At 46.5% G+C, this 24,464-nt stretch overlaps 1 protein-coding gene across 1 annotated transcript in view; it reads right to left on the bottom strand.

The window, feature by feature from the left end:
- Positions 1-273: 273 nt before the first annotated feature.
- TSPAN6 (tetraspanin 6) overlaps positions 274-24,464 on the bottom strand; it is a 45,901-nt gene continuing 21,710 nt past the window's right edge. Inside the window, exons 3-8 of the mRNA XM_030209783.1 lie at positions 20,700-20,774; positions 18,624-18,722; positions 15,580-15,738; positions 15,100-15,183; positions 14,869-14,965; positions 274-1,297 (exon numbers count right to left, since the gene is read on the bottom strand). Coding sequence (XP_030065643.1) covers positions 14,897-14,965; positions 15,100-15,183; positions 15,580-15,738; positions 18,624-18,722; positions 20,700-20,774 — 486 coding nt within the window. The 3' untranslated portion in view covers positions 274-1,297; positions 14,869-14,896. The remainder of the gene's footprint in view (positions 1,298-14,868; positions 14,966-15,099; positions 15,184-15,579; positions 15,739-18,623; positions 18,723-20,699; positions 20,775-24,464) is intronic.

Raw genomic sequence — 24,464 nt, 5'->3', positions numbered from 1 at the left:
TAATTATAGGCCCTAAATCCGTCCACTTTGGTGCCATCTTTGTTGATGACCACAACTCCCACGATCCCAGGAGCTGTGAACTCTGCCTTTACAACATCCCATGCCTCAGGGATGCAGATCACTACCACTGAGGCACCAGGCCGGCTCAAGAAGATAAAGAGTTTATGCTGGAAAATAAGAAGGGAGACCACAGATGTCACAAACAAGTCTTAAGGGATTGGGGGGGGGGGGTTCTAAAAGACCCTCATAACCACAACAAAACACACTTCAGGCTTCAGGACAAAGACTGAATTTTATTACAAATAAAATTTAAATCACAAGTTAAATTGGCACATAATACTGACAACCAAGGCACAGCAATACCCATCAGAACTGCCACTTCTCCGGAAGGGCCAGGGTATTGAGCTACACCTCCTGAGCAGCAAATCCATGAGTCAAGAAGACAGCTACCACCTAATAAAAGCTACATGAGCTCAAAAACTGAGGTACAGAAATATGAAAAGGATAAGAAAAGCATGACTGGTGGAGATGAGGGAGAAGCACATCACGGCAGGATAGTTTTGCAAGCCTATGAAAGGCAGCCAAGCACTGAGCTGAGGGAATCTGTCCACTCCAGCAGGGCCACAGAACCAGGACCTGCAGTGAAGGTCAGTCCACAGCCATGGTTTTTCAAAGGTCCTTTGCACAGCAGAGGATAGGAAAGAATTAGTGTTACAATCTTATAGACACACAAAAAAAAGAGAACAGCTCAGATGATGATAGGGAGAGTATGGTAAAAGAGGGAATGGACTAGTATCTCAACAAGAAACCATGGACATGGCTGTTAACAATGAACAGAGTCAGGGTTGCAACAAAGGTAAAACAAAATTATATCAAGAGAGGGCCACTACTAACACAACCATCTTCTCCTCTCCCTATCTAAAACTTCTATAGTTCCCTTTTTATTCTTGAACAAGCGCAGGCAATTTAAATGAAATGAAGGTGCCCTGTGAGACTCCGGAAGAAGTAAAGGCCCAAAGACAATAATAAAAAACTAAAGCTAAATGAAAGGAAAAAAAATATATAATACCTGACAGGGTAAAAACAGGCTCTTCAAACTAAGGACATACAGGCAGAAGGCACATAGTGTTTTTAATTCAAAAATCACATCCATTTGTGAAGTAAGAATGATGGCATGGGGGCTGCCCAAACCCCATCTTCAGAGTCACACCTGTGCTAGTCTGTTCCCTTCAGAGAGCATCGCATCAGCGCAGGGTCAGGGCCACAAATGGCAATCCAGAGAAAAAGAGCATCATCCCTAAAATCACATGAAATAAAAAGAGAAAAGTCTTTCAGTCACATGGCTTACTAAGAAAAAAGGAAAAACAGTTAACTGGCTCTCTCCTTCAAAGATACCGTGGCTTGCGCAGCTTTGCAACAGGACAGCATGCCACTGGGATTTTAATTACCAAATTAAAAAAAAAACCGAGAGGGGGTGGGACAGATTAGCTCAAAGTAATTTACATTCAGGTACGGCATGTATATCTCAGTCCTGGGAGGGTTCACATTCTAAGCTGATACCTAAGGCAATGGAGGGGTTAAGTGACTTGTCCAGGAGAACAAGGAGTCCCAGTGGGATTTGAAGCAGGCTTCCTTTGTTCACAGGCCAGAGCTCTAATCATTAGACTACTCCTCCCATAACAAAAGAAATCCTTAAAAACACAACTTTTACTAAGTAATAAAACATCAAAAATATGAAGACAGAGAAACAAAACAGTATTATTCTGAATGCTGTTACCTTTAAATACCCATTAAAGGGACTTTTATTATGCAGGGCTTTTAGTAAAACATAGGGTTACCATATTTTGTCCCCCAAAAAGGAGGACACATGCCCCGCCCCCTTTCACACCCCATCCGCCCCGTCACATTTTCCCCTCTCCCGTCACACACCCCGTCACCCCCCCCTCCCCTTACTACTGCCCTGGTGGTCTAGTTACCTCTTCGGGGCAGGAAAGAGCCCCCTCTTTCCTGCCCGGAGCGCAGCCCTGCATGCATCCTTCTTGTTTTCTGATCTCGGCGCCGATTCAAAATGCCCGCCGAGAGTTGAAGTCTCTTGAGGTCACTTCAACTCTCGGCGGCCATTTTGAATCAGCGCCGACATCAGCAAAAGGAAGGATGCATGCAGGGCAGCGCTCCAGGCAGGAAAGAGGGGGCTCTTTCCTGCCCCAAAGGCAGAAGAGGTCGCTAGACCACCAGGGCAGTAGTAAGCAAGGAGAGGGGAGGCTAGCAATCTGCCCGTTTGTCCGGATTTCTGGGCAAACGGGCAGGTTGGCCGTCCTATAGGACAGCCCGCCCACTAGCCTGCCCGTTTGTCCAGAAATCCGGACAAACGGGCAGATTGGCAAAACCCGCTCGGTTGCCCAGACATGTCCTCAAAAAGAGGACATGTCCGGGTAAACCCGGACATATGGTAACCCTAGTAAAACATAAAGCTAAAGACTTTAATTAGAAGTAAAACAATGATCCACCCATGAAACTTAATCATTCAGACACAGATTTTGTTACGTGTTTGAGGAAAAATAGGGTTCTGAGGAAAAAAAAAACCAGTTTGTAAAAGTGTAGCGTTCATCTGAAAGGTGTGTGAGAGCTGCAGTGTTTGGATTTCCACCCAGGCTCATTCTCTGATAAATGGACTGTTACCTCAATTAAGTCAGGAAAACAGTTTTTTCACAATGAGAGTCAATTAGGAATTCACACTAACCCCATCTTTAGCATTAGATTAACACAACACAAAGTACGCCACATATATTTAAGGGATTAAAATTTAACTAGGCATCACCTTTTCTTATAAGGTTTCAAATAAAATTAAGATGCAGGCATCAGTCTAATGGCAAGTTGGGGGCTCTCCAGTCTTTTACACAAGTGCCACATGTATAATTAGCTACCAGCTGGTGAGAGACTGGTATGTGTGCACCTACAGGCAGATGTGCTAAAGCAAACGCTGGCGCTAGAGGCTGTTAGCACCGTACTAGCGCCGGCGTTTGCTATTGTCCCATGATCAGAGCCCTCGAGCGTGTGAAACAATGCGCTCGAGGGCTCTTACTGCAAGTAGCATGCAAATGCATGCTAAACGGGGCTTAATGCATTCATCCCCAATGATCAGCGACCAGCGCGTCAAAGATTGGGTCGCTGGCTGCGACAAACCCTATGCCAGCTCCAAGCTGGCGTTAGGGTTTGCAGATCATTGGGGAGGAATGGTGAGCCCTGTCCAGCATGCATTTGCATGCTGGCAGGCCCCCATTCCCCCCAACAACGCAAAGCACCCCCCCCAACGACAGGGGACTGGAAGTCCAGCAGACCTCCGGTCCCCCCCGACGATCTCACCCCCCCCCCCCCCCCCAGGTTCAGGGAGGGCTGGAGAACCGGTGGGTCTCCAGCCCCCCAAACCCCAAGAAAGACTCCCTGGTGGTCCAGTGGCCGCCGGTCAACCCCCTCCCAGCGAGCGACAGGGGTGGGCGGACTTCCAGCCCACCCAAACTCCCAGAGTTGTCTGCCGCTGAATCCCTGGTAAAAATAACACCGAACCCCCTCCCGGCCCCCCTACCTTAGTTGGAGGAGGGACGCAGCCTGCCTCCCTCCTCTTCCTTTGAATCTGCAAAATGGCGGCGCCCAGCCCTGCCCAGTGCATCCTCCTCCAACTAAGGTAGGGGGGCCGGGAGGGGGTTCGGGGTTATTTTTACCAGGGATTCGGCGGCAGACAACTCTGGGAGTTGGGGTGGGCTGGAGGTCCGCCCACCCCTGTCGCTCGCTGGGAGGGCGGGGGGGGGGGGGGGGGGGCGGCTGACCGGCGTCAGTTGCAGTCAAATCAAGGGTAAAAAAAGGTAACAGGTAAATGTTTAATATTCCAAACTGTATTGTAGAAGCCATATAGGTTTTCTTCCTGAAGAACAGTTCAGAGTTTTCAGCAAAATGCTCTAGTGATGCAGATGGAGCACAGGGTTACCATATTTGCCGTGATAAGAGAGAACACCCATCACATTCTGCCATGCCCCGTCACACCCCCACACCGCAGTGTCATCTTGACCTCCTCCCCAATCTTTTTTCCAGCCTCCCTACACTTTTTTTTTTTTTTTTTTTTTTACACACATAGGTCCCTCCATCCACATCCCCGCCCCTCCCCTCCCCTCCCTTGATCTAGTTGCTTCTGCGGAAGTCTCGCAAGGCCGCTGCTTTAACTCTCAGCAGCCATTCTGATACGGCGCCGGGTGTGAGAGGTCTGCAGCAGCACCGGGCAGGAAAGAAGGGGCTCTTTCCTGCCCTGAAGAAGCCAATAGACCACAAGGGCATGACAATAAAGTACAGGAGGAGAAGGGAGGACAGGACCCCCTGAGGCACGCTCACTCGCCCACAAGCCAGCCTGCCCACAAACCCAGACAAACGGGCAAGTTGGCAAAACCTGCCTGGACATCCCCCATTGTCCTCAAAAACAGGACATATCCGGGTAAAACCGGACATATAGTAACCCTAATGAAGCCAAAAGAAACAGTGTGTGTGTCAAGTCAATAAAACAGTTGCTTGATCTTTTCAAAATGCTTTCTGGGGTTCTTCCATGCTTTCCATGACCAACTCTGTTTTCCTTCTCAGTTGAGGAACAGTTCATGTGCATACCAAACATAATATTTTTATAAGCGATACTGAGGAAGGGCTGTCTGGTAAGGTTTGCCTCTTTGTGGATTGTTAGGGTCTGCACCCATGAAACAAACCCAAGAACGTGGGTGTTCTAGCAGTAACCAGTAGGGGATTGGAAAACGTGGGTGCAGACCCTAACAGGATGAAACCAAAATCTGAAATAGGGTAGACACCCTGATTGGTAGCGATAACGTGGAGGAGGAGCTGGTAAAGCTTGAACAATCTAGAATTTGGCAGCTAAAATTTAATGCTAAAAAAAGCAGGATCACAGATTTAAGCTGCAAAAACTCAAAGCAACAGTATAACAGTGAAACATAGTAACATAGTAGATGACGGCAGAAAAAGACCTGCACGGTCCATCCAGTCTGTCCAACAAGACAACTCATGTGTGCTACTTTTTGTGTATACCCTACTTTGATTTGTACCTATGCCCTTCAGGGCACAGACCGTATAAGTCTGCCCAGCACTATCCCTGCCTCCCAACCACCAGCCCCGCCTCCCAACCACCGGCTCTGGCACAGACCGTATAAGTCTGCCCAGCACTATCCCCGCCTCCCACCACCGGCTCTTCTGTACACAAAAGAAAAGCGGGTCTGGAGGGTGTCCAATTAAGTTGTCAAATCTGCTGCTGGAGGACTTGGTTAAAGCAGCTAACGTAGCAGGATTCAAAAGACCTCCGAAGACGTCTAGAAAAAAAAAAAAAACCCAAAACTGGCCAGCTATATTTCAGACGCATCCCTTAAAATGAACCGACAGATTCGATCTAATTTTGGGATTTGTGGGGTACATGTGACTTGAACTAGCCCCTATCTGAGAAAGGATGCTGGGCTCAATGGACTATGGGGAGAGTCAGCATGGTTTACCTCCAGTTCAAAATTTTTGTCGCTTATTAATACACATACTAAGTCAGGGAAAAAGCTCTAGCGTCTGCTTCCTCCTCAGATCTTGAAATAGAGGAAGACCTCAGCTTTAATTTCTCATCCTTGAAAGGTCCACAAACCCTGATTGCCCTCACCGTCAAGAGGGGCAGAAGAGCACTACTGACCGCTAACTACAGAAGCAACACTTTGATCAGAAACAGGTGATTAGAGGTATGAGCAGTCAGAAGGAAAGAAAAGGGATAAGAAGCTGGAGACTGTGGATTCCTATATCACAAAGGCACAGCAGCATCTCAGGGTACTTTGTCTTCCCATATGCAGCTTGTATATAAGGCAGGCACAAATGCATTTTAACCCTGAAAGATAGCTCAAAATATACAACACAGGTCTCAAGCCCCACACCAGTGGGCCATATTTCAGAAAAACAAGTGCATGGTTTTAAGATAGAGCAGGGCATAATCCTAAAATAGTCACCTTGAATATTTTTTAGACTTTTTTTCCCCTTGTTTTTAAGTTCAGATTTTGAGTCTTAAACCCCAACTTGTGATGTGAAATTTGGGTTTAAGAGGCCAGTGCAAAGTGTGTTTCACAGGGTTTTCAGAGCTTAGTGCTTTATGTTGAAATCTTTTATTTTTAAATCTTTTTTATTGAAGTGTATAAAGAATACAACAAAGAACCAATGACATTTGAAAAACACAATATATGCTACAAATGTTGAATTCTCAATAAACATGTTATATACGATCACATATCTTGTCTCCTTTGAAAGTCATTAAGTTTCATCTATTCATTGTCTCATTGTATGAAACCTGTTACTTAATGTTCGACAGATGGCCTTTCTGATACCACGGACACTTGTGATCCTTCCGCATACTTCAACTCATTTTCTTCTTTTATCCCTAGACCCCCCCCTCCCCCCACCCTCCCGTCCTTATAATTATAAAGATCAACAGATTTTCTTGGTGATCCTGCGAAGCAAACAATGTTCCTCTAGTGCTTATACAGCACTACAGCATATTAAAGAAAACTCTGTTACAACCTTATGATACGACTTGATGCCAAATAAAAAAAAAAAAAAAAAAAAAGGAGGACATAGCCGCTTATAGTCGATTCAGAATATAACTCCTCGCCCTGGGTGCCAGGGACTGGATATAGGGTTCCCAGATCCTCAAGAATGCCTTCTTCCCCTTGGGGGAGGATCCCACCTCTCTTCTCTCCATCAACAGTAATTCATACAATCTATTTCTCCAATGCCAATACTCCGGCGGATCAGAGTGTACCCAGGCCTGCATGATCAGTTTCTTGCCTACCAGGCTGGCTTTCCTGATGAATTGCCGGGTTCCCCCCCTGTGCGAGACAAAGAGCTCATACTGATCCAAAAGGAGACCCTGCGGAGTAAGTGGAATCTTATTCTTTAATATCCGCTCTAAAAATCCCACAATTTGCCTCCAATAATTCTGGATCTTGTAACACTCCCAAAGGTAATGATATAATGTGCCTTCCCTCTGCCCACACTTAGTGCACAAAGGATCAGCTCCTCCTCCGAATTTGGATAGTTGCTGCTTGGACATGTAAGCCCTATGTAAGATCCTGTATTGACATTCCCTCATAGCCGCATTTCTCGATATGGTGGGAATCCTAGCAGATAGTTTCTGAAAGTCTAGTTTCAGGTTTGGACGCTTTAGATCTTGGGCCCATTTCCCTAGAATATAGCCTGTATCTTTACTCCTGTTCGTCTCTCCCAATGCTTTTTGTAAACCAGAGACCGATAAACGCTCCCCTCGTATAGAACTAAAGAATGCCCTTATCTGGCGCCCATGCCCACTACTCAATTTCCCTTGTTCTAGAGATCTGACATAATGTGCTATCTGGTAATACGCAAATTGATGGCTTTGAGTTATACCCACCCCCAAGGCTCCAAGCTCCAATAGACGTCCCTTAGAATCCAGTACATGTTCTAATCTGGTGATCCCCATCCTTGCCCACCTACATATTACTTTGTTCTCCGTACCTGGTAAAAACTGTGGGTTGCCCTGCAGCGGTAGAAGGTCTGTCCCATCCGCTGCTAGCCCCCAGATCTCATTTAACTCTCTCCACATTTGTCTCAGAGGTCTTACCAATATGCTATTGCTTGCCCATGGCGGGAGTTGTCGGCTTGGGCATTGTAACATGAAATATAAATGGTATGGTTTAAAACATTCCTGCTCCAAGTTACGGGGAGTGTAGTCTTGCCTGTCTAGTAACCAATCACCCAGGTGCCTTAGTAAACTTGCCTGATTGTAACGGCGGAGGTTTGGTAGCCCAATGCCTCCCTCTCTCCATGACCCCATCATTAACTTCAAGGGGAGTTTTGGCTTTGCTCCTCTCCAGATAAATTTCCTGACATGTTTACCGATTTGATTTATGTCTTTAGCCCGTAATCGTATAGGGAGTACCTGAAATAGATATAACCATCGTGGAAATTCCACCATACGAAATAGATGCACTCTCCCATGCAGATTAAGTGGCAGGGCTCCCCATCCGTCTAATCGATCCTTCAAAGCTGCAATCCTATGACCAATATTCATCAGATGTATTTCCGATGTTTTTTTAGGAATCTGTACTCCCAAGTATTTAAGTGACTCTGATGCCCATCGCAGCGGGAACTCTGTTCCCCACAGCTGCCTTACCTTATTATCTGTGGCCAGTGCTAATGATTTTGAAAAATTTATTTTAAAGCCGGCGAAATCCCCATATTCCCTAAAGAGTTCTAATAGGGCCTCCAATGAGCTCTTTGGTTGCGTTAAATGAACCAACAGGTCGTCCGCAAATGCGGATATCTTAAACCCTTCAGGTCCCCATTTTACCCCCTCTATTTCTGGATGGTCCATAATTTCCCTAATCAGCGGGTCTAAGGCCAAGACAAATAGCAGGGGCGAGAGAGGACACCCCTGTCTCGTGCCCCTCTCTATCGGAAACAAGGGCGATTGTTCCCCATTGATCCATAAATATGCCTGAGGGTTTACATATAGTGCTCCTATCGCGTCCTGGAAAGCCCCTTCAATGCCCATCTTTGTCAGCACCGCAAACAGAAAGCCCCACACCACCTTATCAAAGGCCTTCTCTGCATCAAAACTGACCACCAGAGAAGGCCTTTTCTGTCTATCCACTGTCTCCAAGGATGCCAACAGGGCCCGCACATTTTTTGCCACTGTTCTCCCTCGCACAAACCCAGCTTGAGGGGATGCTATTAACCCAGGCAAAAGCTTTGCCAGTCGATTGGCTAGGATCTTTGCATATAGTTTTAGATCACTATTTAAAAGGGAGATTGGTCTATATGAACTTACGTCAGTATCATCCTTCCCTGGCTTTCGTAATAGTATGATTTTTGCTATGTTAATGGAGTCTGGCGTTGTCCCAGTTGTGATCATGTGATTATATAAATCTAGCAGAGGAGGTGTAACCTGTTCTTGTAGGATCTTGTAAAATGCTACACTAAACCCGTCTGGCCCTGGCGCTTTGTGCAAATCACTTTGTTGTAAGGCCAGCATCAATTCCCCTTCCTCAATAGGTTTGTTCAAAGTCTCCCTCTGCACCTCAGTAATCTTGGGCAAATTTTGGTTTATTAAATATAGGTTACTGTCTTCTATAATATCAGTAGGTTTTGCATATAGGGCCCTAAAATAGTCCCTAAACCTCCCTATAATACCTCCAGTTTCTTTTATAAGGTTCCCTCCTCCATCCTTCACTTGCAAGATCCTTGAGGGCCCTTTCTTCCCTTGCACTAACCTGCCTAAAAGTGTACCTGCTTTATTTCCGTATTGAAATAATTGATATTTATAGTACATTTGCGTTTTTTGTGCTCTTTGATGGAGGAGCTCGTTTAGGTTTTTCTGAGTTATGAGCAGTTCCTTCTTGTTCTCGTCCGTTACTTCCTCCCCTAGTCTCTTCCTTCTTGTCCGAACCTCCCTTTCCAAGCGGAGAATCTCTTTATCCCTCAGTCTCCTAGCTCTGGCTCTGTAGGCTATCACCTCCCCCCTCATTACAGCTTTGGCTGTTTCCCAGTATAGTGCCACCTCCTGCCTATGGCCCTCGTTAAATTGCTGGAAGTCCTGCCATTTTTCACTAATAAAGGGCTTGAAATTTGGGTCTCTATACAATTCAAACGGAAATCTCCATCCTCCCCTCCCATGCCCCCTTCCCGTAACTTGTAATTCAAACCATACCATCGCGTGATCCGATATCTCGCATGGGCCTATCTCTGCTTTTGGCACTTGGGAAAACAATGTTGGGGATATGAGAAAGTAGTCTATACGGGACTGGGTCAAGTGCGCCCTAGAGGTATGTGTATAGTCCCTCTGCGAAGGGTGTAATATCCTCCACACATCTATCAGGTTGAGGGCGGAGCAGAGGAAAGGCACACCCCTTGATTGAAATCTATGCAGTAGTCCCAGTGTACCACTTCTATCCATTTCAGGGTCCAACACCATATTAAAGTCCCCTCCGAGTATTACATTGCCCCCCTGATAGGGGCCCAACAGTTCCAATAATTTGCTATAGAATTTCTTGTCATACACATTGGGTGCGTATATGTTACACAGAATATATGAAGTCGTGCCTATTTCTATTTCCATTATCACTATTCGGCCTTCCTCATCTCGTCTTATTCTTTTTGTTCGCATTTGCAGGCCCCTCCTTATTAGTATCAACACTCCTCCTTTTTTCCCTTGTGCTGGTGATCCTTCTGCCTGTTCTACCCAGCCCTTCTGAAATTTTTTATGCTCTGTAGTTGAGAGATGGGTCTCCTGAAGGAATGCTATGTCAGCTCTGTGTCTCTGCAGCGCCTGCAGTACTTTAGAACGTTTCACCGGAGAGGAGATCCCCCCCACATTCCAGGATATTAACCTAATTGGGGTCATCTTCTTGTTTTACAATCATTACTATATCTGATAACTTTCGTATTCTGAAGAGCACCCCCCCAGCCCCAGGGCACCCTCCTTTCTTTGACCTGCAATTGTATCCATGTACGGCTGTCCAAACCAATAATAAAAAAAAAATAAAAAAAAAACCCTTTACACTCATTGCTCCTTTCCGTAGTTTCCCTTTCCCCCTCCCCATCTGCCCCTTAACCCTCCCTCCCCCCTCCTCTGTCTTCCTTCTTTCCTGTCCTGTTGTTCTCGCTAGAGAACGAGTCACGCCCCCCCCTTTTCCCCCCAGCGCTGACCCCCAAATGTTATATTTCACCCTTTGTTAATTATAAACTTCTAACTTTTATGCAGACCTGCATTTTCTTATACATAGTATTAGCCTTAGATTTACATCCTATGTGAACTTAGACACAGCCTTTAATACAAAAATCTACGGTGTATGTCCCTGCTAAGGCCTAGATAATACCTGCAGTTATTCAAGCATTCTACCTTTCTGCACAGACCTTACAGTCCTGTCAGCTTAGCAGAGATTTAGTGTCCGGGCTTACTCCAATCAAGCCTTTATCACCGCCTTATCCCTAATCTCCTGGGCTGTTGTTCCTTGCGGCCTCACTCCCTTCCTCCGGTCTCTGCTCCATTTTGTTGGCAAAATGCAGGGCTTCCACATGTGAACTGAAAAGGTGTTGTTTGCCCTTATACTGAACTCTTAGTTTGGCAGGGTACATTAGAGCGAAATTCGCTCTCTTTTCATGCAGGCTCTTGCACACTTCTACAAATTGCCTGCGCTGGGCTGCTACTGCTGTTGAGAAGTCTTGAAAACATAGGACATTGCGGGCCTCGTACTGCACCTTGCCTCTCCCTCTCCATGCCCGCAATATTTCTTGCTTGTGAGTGTAGTTGAGGATTTTACATATTATCACACGAGGTCTTTCCAAGTTCTGTCCCGCACGGCCCAACCGGTGCGCTCGCTCAATTTTGAACTCCTTCTCCAATTCTGGTAGGTTCAGGACCTTAGGCAGCCATGTTTCGAGAAAGTCCCTCAACTCTACCTCGCGTATTGACTCCGGGAGCCCCACCAGTCTGAGGTTGTTCCGGCGCGATCTGTTTTCGAGATCTTCTATTTTGGCTTCCAGTTTATTCAATTGCTCCCTCATTTGTTCTTGTTTCTTATCTCTCTGCTGGCACTGATCTTCCACGTCCGACAGTCTCTGCTGAAACCCAGTCAAATCTGTGCGTAAGCTTTCTAATTTGCCGTCCATTTGCACTATTTGATCTGAGATTTTCTGTAGTTTTTTGTCGACAGATGCCTCCAGCAAAGCGGAAACCTCCGCGGCTATCTCTGCCGCCCAGGCGGAACTCACCGCCTCGCTCGACGCGCCGACCTCCGCCATTTTGTTTTCACCCGTGCGGCTCCTTGTGCTGTCTTTCCGGCTAATTTTTGTGGCCATTCCGACCCGAATCGCTGTTTACTCGCCGTCGTTTGCACCAAGGGAGTTTCCCACGCTTTTCCAGCTCGATTTTGTGGGCTCTCTGCCGCTGTGGTCAGCGCTAGGGGAAGTTGTTTTACGAGGGGTCTTGGAGCTCTCTCAAGCGGCGACCTTCCCCTCGCCTAGCATCACGTGACTCTCATGTTGAAATCTTTTATTATTGAACAATCAGAAACATTACAATGTCACTTTCAAGGAAAACAATTTCTGAAAGAAAACATAAGCAACATCGTATCCCCCCCACACCCAAATCATGCTCGCATCAGGAACAGTCATGACAGGTACTCCAAGTAGTCCTCTCCCATGGTCAAGAATCTAAAAATTTAAGATTCTACTATGGGCAAGTGATGACAGTGTGAACCAAAGGTGTTCACATGTAGCTTGAAAACCTCGCTCTAGAGAATTTGTGAGAACATGAACCCCTTGCCGCTTGAGGTGCATCTGTGCGATTAAGTATGCACTCCATCTGTGGTGAGAAGGACCTGTTGTGATAACTGAAAGTATCCTACTTTGCTCGATATTGTCTCAGCACCTACAGGCGATGTTGATGGCTGTGAAAATTTGCTATCATAATGTGGAGGTCTAGTGGTATCTTCTTTTCGACATCCCATGCGGTGGGCTCTGTCAAGTCGAACTGGGCCCACACCATCACGCATCGAGAACTGGTCCATGATCCATTCTTCCAGTGCAGGCAATATCTGGGAGTCTGGGATAGTTTCTGGGAAGCCCAGAAATCTCAGAGTTTCTCTGCGGGACCTGTTTTCTAGTTGCTTGATCTGATCATGGTGTTTTGAGGACCTGCGACCGCAAAGCCTCCACCTCTGCTTTCAAGGCAGTGGTGTCATCTTCTACGGTGGACTCGACTTCTAGATCTGAGGTGCAACCAACAACCTCTGACAGAAGCATCTCAAGGTGCAACATCTGCTCCGAGATTTTCGGCTCTAGAATTTTTGTCATCGTTACTGTAAGCTCCGCGAGCACAGTAGCTGTGAACTGGGAAATTGGGGTTCCTGCGTCATCCGTCATGTTGCCGTCTACAGTTTTCAGCCGATCCTTCTCTTTGCGAAGGGATTTGCCTGCCATCAGTGCTCCTGTGCAGATTAAGTATTTGTCTATGCATTCTCCCATGCACTGAGGAGTGGAGAAAGGTGTATATAAAAGGCAAAAAGCGTAGCTAGACTGGAGAATCTCAAAGCTAGCTAAACGCACGTCTTCACCAGCCCATGGCACCACAAGATCCCCCGAACTTAGTGCTTTATAAAAACTGAAAATTCACAAAACATTTCTTGTATGTAAATTGTTGTCAATAAAAGGACTTAGCAGGCTTGAAGACCATAACTTTCTTCCAATGTAAGTCTGCCACAAATGCTAACCGTTGCAAATCAAATGCCCTGCAGAAAAGGCAAGGAAATCAGATAAACATGCAGTTTTAATCTAGTGTTTCTTGAAGTTTTGCTACTTAAATTGGAAAACACTGCAACTCATCCATCCAACTCTACATCACTCGTCAGCCTTCAGAGAGCAAGGGTCAGTTTAATATATGGGCTGAAAACACACACAAGACAGGACTGCTGTTCTTTCTGTAACTGATTGTAAAAGCTTTAGAGTAAAGGAATAAAGAGAATGTCCTAGAAAAAAAAAACCAGTCCCATGACATCTTCAAGTGAGGAGTACATTCATGGCCCAGGCAGAAACAGGAGAGAACTGCATCCATGGAACTCAAAGGAAAGTAGAGAACACAGCATCTAATTGGGAGGTGTGCATCCACAAATGGGCAGGAGGTGCAGTACAGGCTACAACCACTAACCAAATGGCATTTAAAGAGTTCTTAATGGAGTATGAATAAAATCTGGGCAGTCTGACCTGAAAGTCCAAAAGCTACATATGAACTAACAAAAACAGCTAAGAATGAGTAACTGACCTTTAGAAAAATATATATAAATGCTAAAAGATAGATGTTTGTGGCATAGCAGAAGATGTGACCATAATACCAGTGTCAGCATTAGAAGAACTATGCCAGTATTCCAGGAAAAACATTTATATACAAACCTCAAGGTTCAGCATAAAAACTATAAAGTTGCCAATTCAGCTGAGAACATCTATAACCCAGAGCCTCAGATTTCATGCAGCAGCTTATAAGTGAATTCAGCAAGTCTGAGATTTTGTGGCACCGTTGCATAAACATTATGATATTACAGAAGTAATGTAGTTAACCTTTTTTTTCTTGCTCCTTTTCACTTCCAGTTCATTCAGTTTGGGCTGGCATCTAGCATGTAACCCTTCATTTATAACCAAAGGGGGCTTTTTCACTTAGAGTCCCAATTATCCAACTTTCCAGATTATCTGATAGTTGATAATATTTCGGGCTCCCCCACCTCCAAGGTCTACCTTGCAGTTCATGGTGGTCTAGTGGTGAAATCTGGGCAGCAGCAATCCTTAGTTGCGCCTGCTCATACCAGCCCTGCTTTTAAAATGGCCAACAGCACTTTTTTTTTTTTTTTTGGAGGGGGGGGGGGGGGGCGTTGCTCTGAGTGTGGAAGTGGCGCTCAAAGTCCCTCATCAATGTTTGTGGATTACCCAACATTTTTGGTTATCCAACTGTCTCATTTATGTCAGATAATCAGGACTCTACCCTTTCTCCACCTGGCTGCCAACATACCTAGTCTGACCCCTGCCCTGGATCTATGGTCATTCACCGTTTCACTGCTACACATAGAGACAAATTCTTGCCACTCTAGACTCTCTGACATTGACCTCATCTCTGAAGATTTTATTGACAGCCTCTTGCCCTCTGCTAACTGGGGAGGGCTGCTTCCTCAGGGTGCATCCATGGAGCAGTTTTCTCTCATTAGTACAGCCATTTTTTGCACATAAAGTGTACGCGTACACCAGTCCACACCACTGACTCTTTATCAGTCTTTCACATACCTTGATGGCTGCCATGTTTAGTGTCCAGTTAGACCATCTCATATTGATTGTTTGTGATGTAGTGGGAGAGACAGCAGGCCAGGAAGATTCCAATCAACTACAGGGAGATTAAAAAAAAAAAAGATACTGAACAAATATATATATATATAACATCTTTTGCACCACCATAGAAAGAGCACACAGAATTCTCAAAGAAGAAAAAAAAAAAAAAAAAAGAGAGAAGCGTTTTACCTGGAAACAGGCGATTCCAAAAGAAATTCCAGCCACAACACTCATATTCGACTCCATGACCAATGTCACGCTAGCAAAGCAACCCTAGGCAAACAAAAAAGTATCAGCACAGTGACTGCCTAGGACAGAATCACGTTACAGCTGCCATGGTTGCAGCAGGACCCAGTGGAACTATCCCATCATCCCACCCTACTGGACGGTACCGAGACATTAAATAAAGCCCCTTCTTATGCACAAGGCTGTAATGCAGAGCTTCCCAAACTTTGGGTTGGGACCCCAAACTGCAGTCACAAAACCTGCCTTTGGGGTCATGACCCAGATACCTCTCAGTAGGTGAATCATCATTCTGCACCTCCGGAGCGGTGTCACAAAATTTTATTTGGCCATAATCAAGGAATCACAGCCACAAAAAAAAACAAACAAACCTGGGAAGCACTGCTATAGTGTTTTTGTTTCTCCCATATGCCCGTGCTCACTCACCTTGTTAAATACCTTCCCTTGAGCTACAGTCATGTTCTTCAGTTCATCCTCTGTACAGCTGCCACTGGTCAAATTACAGCAGCTTTGGGGCAGACCATTCTTCTCAAAGTAAGCACTGCTTGCCCAATCTGTGAAGTTGAAGACTCCACAGCAATGAAGCTTTACAAGTAGACAGAAATAATGATTACTTCATTTAGCATTAGTTAAACATGCATCTCCCCTCTCCTTTTGAATTACTATACCTCTTACAAACCTTTCCCTGCCATCCACTCACAGCCACAGACCCTCCTCCACTGGGCCTGTGCCCTGCACACAGCTCCAATTAAGCTGTTCCAGCATTTCTTTCTGCCCCAGCCAGATTAAAGAAGATGGGCAGCCGTAACCACCAGACTCCACTGTATCAGTCACCAAAAAAAAGGTTTTGGGCCTAATCTCCATTTACATACATCATACCAATGATGGGAATTCATAATTTGAACATGGTCATTAGAAATTAAAAGAAATGAAAAAATAGATATTAAACACAAATTCTCATGTTCTTAAAATCAATGTATAAAACCACTTTTTAGGCTTAAATAAATCAACTCTGTCCACAATTGCATAGTTTCTGATATGGGCTCATAACATAAGCCTACTAGATATTAAACATCTTTTTAAAGTCATTTATAATGATTTTTCTAAAACTCAAAATATCTTTACATAGACTAGTTTCAGGAGAAGGATATTCCACAATCTGGATGCAATGATGGTAAATAAAAGGTTGAACAGATAGAAACACCTCTTGCAATGAATGTAGAGCCTAGGTCAAGCTATAAATACTCATTCTGTAAAGTCTGTAGGAGCTATACTTTCTGGCAACATCTACAGGCAGCCTCATGAAGTGGACTTTGAAAGATAAGGGAAAGAGAGGAGAGTGGAATGAGCATAAAGATAGAAGGGATAGGCAAAATAAAGAGTTCAAACTCTTGAAAAAGATTGCTAGCTGGCTCCAATTCTGCAGGTCAGGCAGATCCAGTTCGGATTTTACCCTATTGAACGCATCTTGTCGCCCTCATTTTCTTTGGGAAATCAGACCTAGAAGTTCATGTGTGTGATGAAATAAAAACCTGAGGTGCAGAGCTTAGTCCTGTGACAGATGATATACTATCCTAACTGTGAAAACATTTCACTAAAATTGCTTGCTGGCATTATAGTGCAAAGGATCTCTTAACACAAAGATATTAAACCAGAGGCTTTTGATTAGAGCAGGGGGTGGACAACCTTGGCCCTTGAGGGCTGCACCCAGTAGTGTTTTCAGGATTTCCCCAATGAATGTGTTACCCTATGACCACCTCTATCGCTGTAATTACGAACGAAAAGAGTAATTACAGCGATAGAGGTGGTCATAGGGTAACGCATTGAACAGAACAAAAAGAGATGGGATTATTTTTGTAAAGGTTCGATTTCAGCTAGAAAATAGACTGTAATACTCGCACTGTGTTGTGAATATGATTATGGTATGAATGTAGTGTGGTGAATGAATGCAATGTGAGTGAAGCAGTGAGGATAAGGGTGTGTTTTTTTATAGATATTGTGAATTTATGTTTATCAAGGTAATAAATGAATAAAGATTTCTTAAAAAGCTGAAAGAGTAAAGGATAAGTTACTGGGCGAAGTGAATGATCATTGTAACTATTTGAAGAAATTTCTCACGTGGGTAAGATATTCAATGAATATGAATGAGATCTATTTGCATGTACTGCCTCCATTATATGCAAATAGATCTCATGCATATTCATTGGGGAAATCCTGCAAATCTGACTGGGTTGCAGCCCTCGAGGACCGAGGCAACCCACCCTTGGGTTAGAGGGTAAGAGATTGGGGCAAGGTCTGGTGTAATAGCATTGTGTGCTTCAGTGCTTTATCATTTAACAGAAAGGTGCACTTTGGTCCTCCTAGTCTGTCCATTTGTACCTGCCTACCAGGGCTTTCATGAGCAATTAAGACTGATGTAAGAAATATGGCTTCCTATTAACTTTGGTGAGGATGGGATTGTAACAAAATGTAATAAGACATGAAAGAGGGCCTGGATAATCTTAAAAGTAGGATTGGAGAATGGCAGAACTCAGGCAACCTCCTCCTAGAGGCCATTACTGTTATAGATTTTAGGTATGCTTTGGATAGACATGGAATGCAACAGCAAGGGATGAGGGTGGTGGTTTATATTCAAAGTTGAATAGAAGATAGACAAGTTGGTGTAGGATTACGTAAAAAAGCTTGTATGCACATGTACCCAAAGTGGATGAATCTCAGTTGGAAAGACTGAATGGAGCATTTTGGTATATCTGTTATCATTTACTATGTCAAGGGTCTTCTTGATCAGTGGTTTCCTTCCTCCATCTACTAAGGCCCTCTTTCTCTAACCTATGCATGCTTGAATCTACCACTGTTTTGATTCTAGCTTCTGCTCAAAGTGTGTTCCAGATGTCCACCACCTTCTCAGCAAGTTATGTTCTCATTCCAGACATGGTCTGTGCCCTGAAATGGCAAGGACAAATCAAGGTCAGGTGTGTAATGAGTTTATCTTGTTGGGCAGACTGAATGGATTGTACAGGTCTTTATCTGCTGTCATCTACTATGTTATGTAAGTTACTATGAGTTATAGACTTGATTCATGTCAGCAGCTTTGTGTGAACCACTGCAAGTCCTATGCTTCTGTGCTTCAAGATTGCTTAATGGTAATAAAGGAAGAATAATGACTTCTTTCCTCCTCCAGATGCCCAAGATCTGCAGCCAGGCAATCCAAGGAGGTGGCTGCTTATTTCCCAAACTATTACAAATTCTAAAGCATACTTGCTGTCCTTTTTGGAAGAAAGGTGCTGAATAAATACAGGGAAGCACAAGCACACAACCAACTTCAAGGATGGAAAAAAAATCACCTCCCCTATCCCTTTGCTCAGTTACTGCATTCGCCTCCTAAGAAAGAAGGGTGGGGTTGGGATCCTATACAGAAGAGCAACAGGCCAGGCAGCTTGCAATCCTCTGCCTCAGGCAGGTCTGCTTACATTTTTCTGGATGGTGTCTACAGCCCGGCTGCTGGCATCCTGAGGATGTTTGTAATCATTCTGAGCCTTCTTGTAGCTGTTCTTAAAGCTGCTCTTAAGCTGCAGGTGAAGAAGTGCGAAATGAGACATAGTGAGAAATCACACCATCAAACTCATTCTCAGACTCATTTGCAGGTTCTACTGTCTCCAGTTCATTAAGGCTTAGATCACTTCCCTGCGCTGTTCCAAAACAGTGCTGTAAAAACAGAGCTGGAACAGAGCCTTGTGCCCCTCAACTCCCCACCCCCCAGACACTGATGGGGGGCAGGGCTGGAGGTTCAGTGGACTTCCAGCCCTCCTAACACCCCCCCCCCCAACAGAAGAGACCTCCAGCCCACACCTAGTAATCTAGCGCACTCCCCCCTGCTGGTCTAGTGGCTCCGAACCCTTCCACCCCATACCTTCAGATGCTGCAGGAGGCAGTAGCACTTCTTGCTCCTTCCAGCGCCACCTCCGAAATGGCAGCGCCCTGCCCAGGACTTCCATACCATATTACGGAGTTTCATGCTGTGTTGGTGTCTAGGGGGGGTGACTGGACCCTCAGGGCTGGCAGTGACAGCCCAGGCTGTATGGCATGGATTGGGGGAGGGGGAGGAACAGCGTCTTAACGCTAACAGCAGCTCAGAGCTGGCATAGGGTTAAGGTGCTATTCTGCCCGTAAGATCAAAGCGCAGTGCTCTGATCATATGGGCGGAATACCAAACAGCTACATTTTAAATATCTACTATAATAAAACGCACCTCCAACGTTCTGAAGCTGACTCCATGGCTTCAGGGTTCGTAAGTTCGTAACGGTGTCACATCTCTCTCTTACCCGCCCTCGCGTCAAAACGTGATGACGTTGAGGGCGGGTAATCAGAAGGCAGGAGGGAACAAACTCACCTCCAACGTTCTGAAGCTGACTCCGTGGACGGCCAGGGCTTTCAATAACGCCGCCACTTCGACGGAGCTAATCTGGGGACACAGTACAATCACTGGGTGGCTGGAGGGGCAGGGGACAGAAGAGAATCGCAGGGTGGCTGGAGGGGGGGCAGGGGACAGAGCAGAATCGCTGGGTGGCTGAGGGGGGGGGCAGGGGAGAGAGGAAAATCGCTGCATGGCTCGAGGGGGGGCAGGGGTTACAGGAGAATCACTGGGTGGCTGGAGGGGGGCATGGGAGAGAGGAGAATCGCTGCATGGCTCAAGGGGGGCAGGGGTTACAAGAGAATCGCTGTATGGCTCGAGGGGGGGCAGGGGTTACAGGAGAATCGCTGGGTGGTTGGAGGGGGGGCAGGGGACACGAGAATCGCTGGGTGGCTCGAGGGGGGGCCAGGGGAGAGAGGACAATCACACACACTCTCTCTTTCACAGACACACTCACACCCAGTCTCACTCTCTCTCTCACACAACACACTTGCACGGTGCTGCCAACCACGCGGGGGGGGGGGGGGGGGGGGGGAGAGGCATGGGGTCCTGAGACCACAGGGGGAGGGGGAGGTATCTCTGTCACACACACACACTCTCTCTCTCACACACACTCTCTGTCAGTGTCTTTCTCTCTCTCACACTATGTCTCACACTGTATCACATTCACTCTCTATGTGTCACACAGTCACTCTCACACACTCTCGGTCTCACAGAAAGTCTGTGTATCGCACCCATACTCTCTCACAGTGTATCTGTGTGAAACACACTCTCTCTCATAATCACAGTGTCTCACATACGCACTCGCACACTCTCTCATTCTTACACACACACACACTCATTCTCACACAGACACAATCGCACCCAGACTCACTCTCTCTCTCTGTCACACACACACACCCGCACATTCACTCTCTCTCGCACATTCACTCTCACACACACACTCCGAGGAAAACTTTGCTAGTGCCCGTTTCATTTGTGTCAGAAACCGGCCTTATTTACTAGTAATTTAAATAAGCTCTGCAGTATTCTCTGGCATGTTTGTTACACACCCCTCTGATCATGACAAAGCCTTGAATGTAGGCCCTGGATAAACCAGGGAAGTGAAGCCCAGCTCCTGGCTGCCCACACTCACCTCATGTCTGAAGACAAAACCCACAATGGCTGCTACCAGCTCAACTAGGAAGATGATGGTCAGGAACATGGCATACTACAGAAGGAAGGGAAGAAAAGTTTTAAAAGAAACTGCTGCTTGGTGCAGACACAAAATAGCATTAAAGGGCATAGCTCAGTCAGAGCGGCACTAAGCTGGAAGAGCTGAACTGCAAACGCCCATCACCTGTGGAGTGGAGACAGGAACTGTGGCAACAGGATGGACACCAAGTTTCAGGGACTAAGGGCCAGATGCACTAAACTATTGTTAGAGCCCTTCCCTTACTGTTTCCCTTAGCGAATCGGTAAGGAATAGGCATGCATCAAGGAATAGGAATGCAAATGAGCTGCTCGTTGTAGCTCACTTGCATTCTCTATTCCATCATTAAACAGTCAGCCAGTCGGCCGGTCGAGCATGCGCAGAGCAGCCAAGCGTTATGCTGGCTGATGTGCCCATGCCAAGAATGTCCTTTATGGACTTATGGACGTCCTTCTCCCCCCCCCCCCCCCCTCCCATGATCGCCACCACTCGAGATCGCCGCCCATCCCCCTGCATTGAAATGACAGCTTCTCGCAGCCCTGGCCTCCCCGCCATCTGAGGCACCCCCAAGGCCCCCCTTGAGGTCGTCGTCGCCGCTCCTCCCTCCATCTGCCACCGGGCAGGGCCCTCACAGCGCCTCTCACCTTCATGTGAAGGCGCTGCAGCAGGCAACAGCTGATCGCCTCCCTTCGGACTTCCCTCCTTTCCTCCCTGGCCCGCCCTTGTCTTAGATGAGGGCAGGCCATGGAGGAAAGGAGGGAAGTCTGAAGGGAGGCGATCAGCTGTTGCCTGCTGTGTCGCCTTCACATGGAGGTGAGAGGCGCTGTGAGGGCCCGGCCTAGTGGCAGACGGAGGGGGGCAGCGGGGTCGGTGCCTCGGATGGCAGGGAGGCCGGGGCTGCAGGAAGCTGTCATTTCAATGCAGGGGGGAAGGGCGGATGGGTGGCGATCTTGAGCGGCGGCGATCTCGGGGGGACGAAGGACGTCCATAAAGGACATCTATAGGCACAGCTCGTCTTTTTTTTTTATACATATAGTGAAGGACGACCTCGAGGGGGGGGGGGGGGGCTGAGCTAAACGCGCTGTGAGACTTCCAGGTCGAGCACTTTTTCCCCCAATTTTTTTTTTGTAACATTTCAATCCCACGCAGCCCTAACGACAGGTACAGACCTCTCGCTAGATTTTCCAGCGTTAAGGCAATCGGAAAAAGTTAGTGTATCTCATTACAATGGGGTTTCTACACAATTTGCTCATCTGCATTCCGTTTCCTTAGCTGCTACCGTCGTTGGAAAATGGCCTTTAGTGCATGCTGGGGTTTACTACTTGCTCGTTAATGGCTCATTAAGTTTAGTACATCTGGCCCTGACAACCAAAGAAAAAGGTGCGTGAAGCAAACACTCCTTAAAAATCAGTACTTTATACAATTTGGCTGATATTAAAAACCATTTAACCAGTCAGGAACAGCACTAGCCAGCTGTCTCCCACTTAACAGATATCTGGTTATATCGCATAATATAACTGGCTACCCACCAATTTTTAGAACTTCGCTGGCTATGTTTGGCGGCCAAATCTGGCCATGTCAATAGCAGGTCTATCTTTGGCTGCTATGAACTTAGCTGGCCAGTGCTGAATATCAGCTTCGCCGGCTATGTTCTTAGCTGCAAAAAATAAATTAGATATTCAATGCTGGTCACCAGAACAGCCCAGCATTGAATATCTGGGCTCAGCACTGACCGTGGGAGGCAGTCTGAGTATCGGGCCGAATGTGTTTTGATTTTATATATGTCCTCACTAACAATCTAAGCTACCTTTTCAGCTGTTAGGGGTGGGAGCTAGAGATGGCATTTCATTCAAGGAAGACCTGGGAAGTCACTTCACTGAAAAAAAAAATCCCCGTGTAGTGATAGAAGGAAGAATTCCAAAGAAACAAAAAAGGGAAAATTAGGTTCTTACCTTGGTAATTTTCTTTCCTTTAGTCATAGCAGATGAAGCCATTACATATGGGTTGTGTCTATCAACCAGCAGGGGGAGATAGAGAGCACTCAACTTTTCACAGTGCCTCATGGCCAGCCAGCTCCACTGCCTCTTCAGTATTTGAAGCTTCCAAAGCAGTATGGCAAACCGCAATGGGAATAACATGAACTTTCCTCACAGCGAACGATGACCCCTTAACAAGGGCATGAACTCAAAAGGAGGGAATGAACACATCCTCCTGGAGGGAATAAACTCATCCTCCAAAACAAACTGGAGGGAATGGACTCATCCTCCTATAAGTGAACATGAATCCTGAAGACTGTTTTCCAACTTTCTCCCAAGGAAGGAACTTCAGGAAACAAGAACAGAACCTGAAACAGATTCACAGCATACAGACAATCATACAGGGAGGGCTCATGGCTTCATCTGCTATGACTAAAGGAAAGAAAATTACCAAGGTAAGAACCTAATTTTCCCTTCCTTGTCATCAAGCAGATGAAGCCATTACGTATGGGATGTAACAAAGCAATCCCTATATAGGGTGGGAACAGGTCACACCACGCGCTAGCACTTGTGCTCCAAAATGCGCATCCCTCCTAGCAGCCACATCCAGCCTGTAATGTCGGGCAAAAGAGAGCTTAGAAGCCCATGTTGCTGCACTGCATATCTCTTGACGAGAGAGTGCTCCAGTTTCAGCCCAAGAGGGAGAAATCGCTCTGGTAGAATGCGCCTTAAAGGCTACAGGCGGAGACCGGCCGGCAAGCAGATAAGCTGAAAAGATAGTTTCTTTGAGCCAGCGGGCAACAGTGGCTTTAGACGCTGGAGACCCTCTGTGAGGACCTGATAGCAAAACAAACAGATGATCATAGATCCTGAAAGAGATAGTAACTCGCAGATACTGCAGCAGAGTCCTGCACACATCCAACAGGTGCAACTGCCCAAAAGATTCTGGAAACTCCTCCTTATCAAAGGAGGGCAAGAAAATAGGCTGGTTTAGGTGAAACGCTGAAACCACCTTAGGCATGACCCCCGTGACCCTGGACTCTGAGAATTGCAGAAATGGGTCTCTACAGGACAGCGCCTGGAGCTCTGACACCCGTCTCGCTGAAGTAATGGCCACAAGAAAAACGGCCTTTAGTGTCAAATCTTTCTCCGATGCTCGCCGAAGCGGCTCAAAAGGAGAAGCCTGCAGAGCCTTCAAAACTAGCCCCAGGTTCCAAGCTGGACAGGGTGCTCGCACGGAAGGCCAGAGCCAAAGCACCCCACTAAGAAACCGTGCCACATCTGGATGAGCAGCTAAAGACACACCTTTAACCTTACCACAAAGGGAGGCCAACGCTGCCACTTGCACCCGCAGGGAATTATAGGCCAAGCGTATTTGTACACCATCCTGCAAAAAGTCCAGAATCGGCGAGACAGGAGCCCACATGGGTGTGATCGCTTTTGAAGCACACCAAGACTCAAACTGGTGCCAAATCCTGGCATAAGCCACGGAAGTGGAACGCTTGCGGGCCTGCAGGAGAGTGGAAATGACTGTGTTTGAATAGCCTTTGTCCCTCAATTGCGCCCTCTCAATCGCCATGCCATAAGACCAAAGCGGCAGGCGTCCTCCATGGCTACCGGGCCCTGTGACAACAGGTTCGGTACCAGAGGTAAAGGAAGGGGAGCCTCCACTAGCATCTGTCAGAGGTCCGCATACCAAGGCCTCCTGGGCCAATCCGGGGCGATGAGGACC

Source organism: Microcaecilia unicolor, chromosome 7 (genome assembly GCF_901765095.1).
Source record: "Microcaecilia unicolor chromosome 7, aMicUni1.1, whole genome shotgun sequence".
Classification (NCBI taxonomy): domain Eukaryota; kingdom Metazoa; phylum Chordata; class Amphibia; order Gymnophiona; family Siphonopidae; genus Microcaecilia; species Microcaecilia unicolor.
Note: the sequence above shows the minus strand (reverse complement) of the source record. Positions and strands in the feature narration are given on the sequence as shown.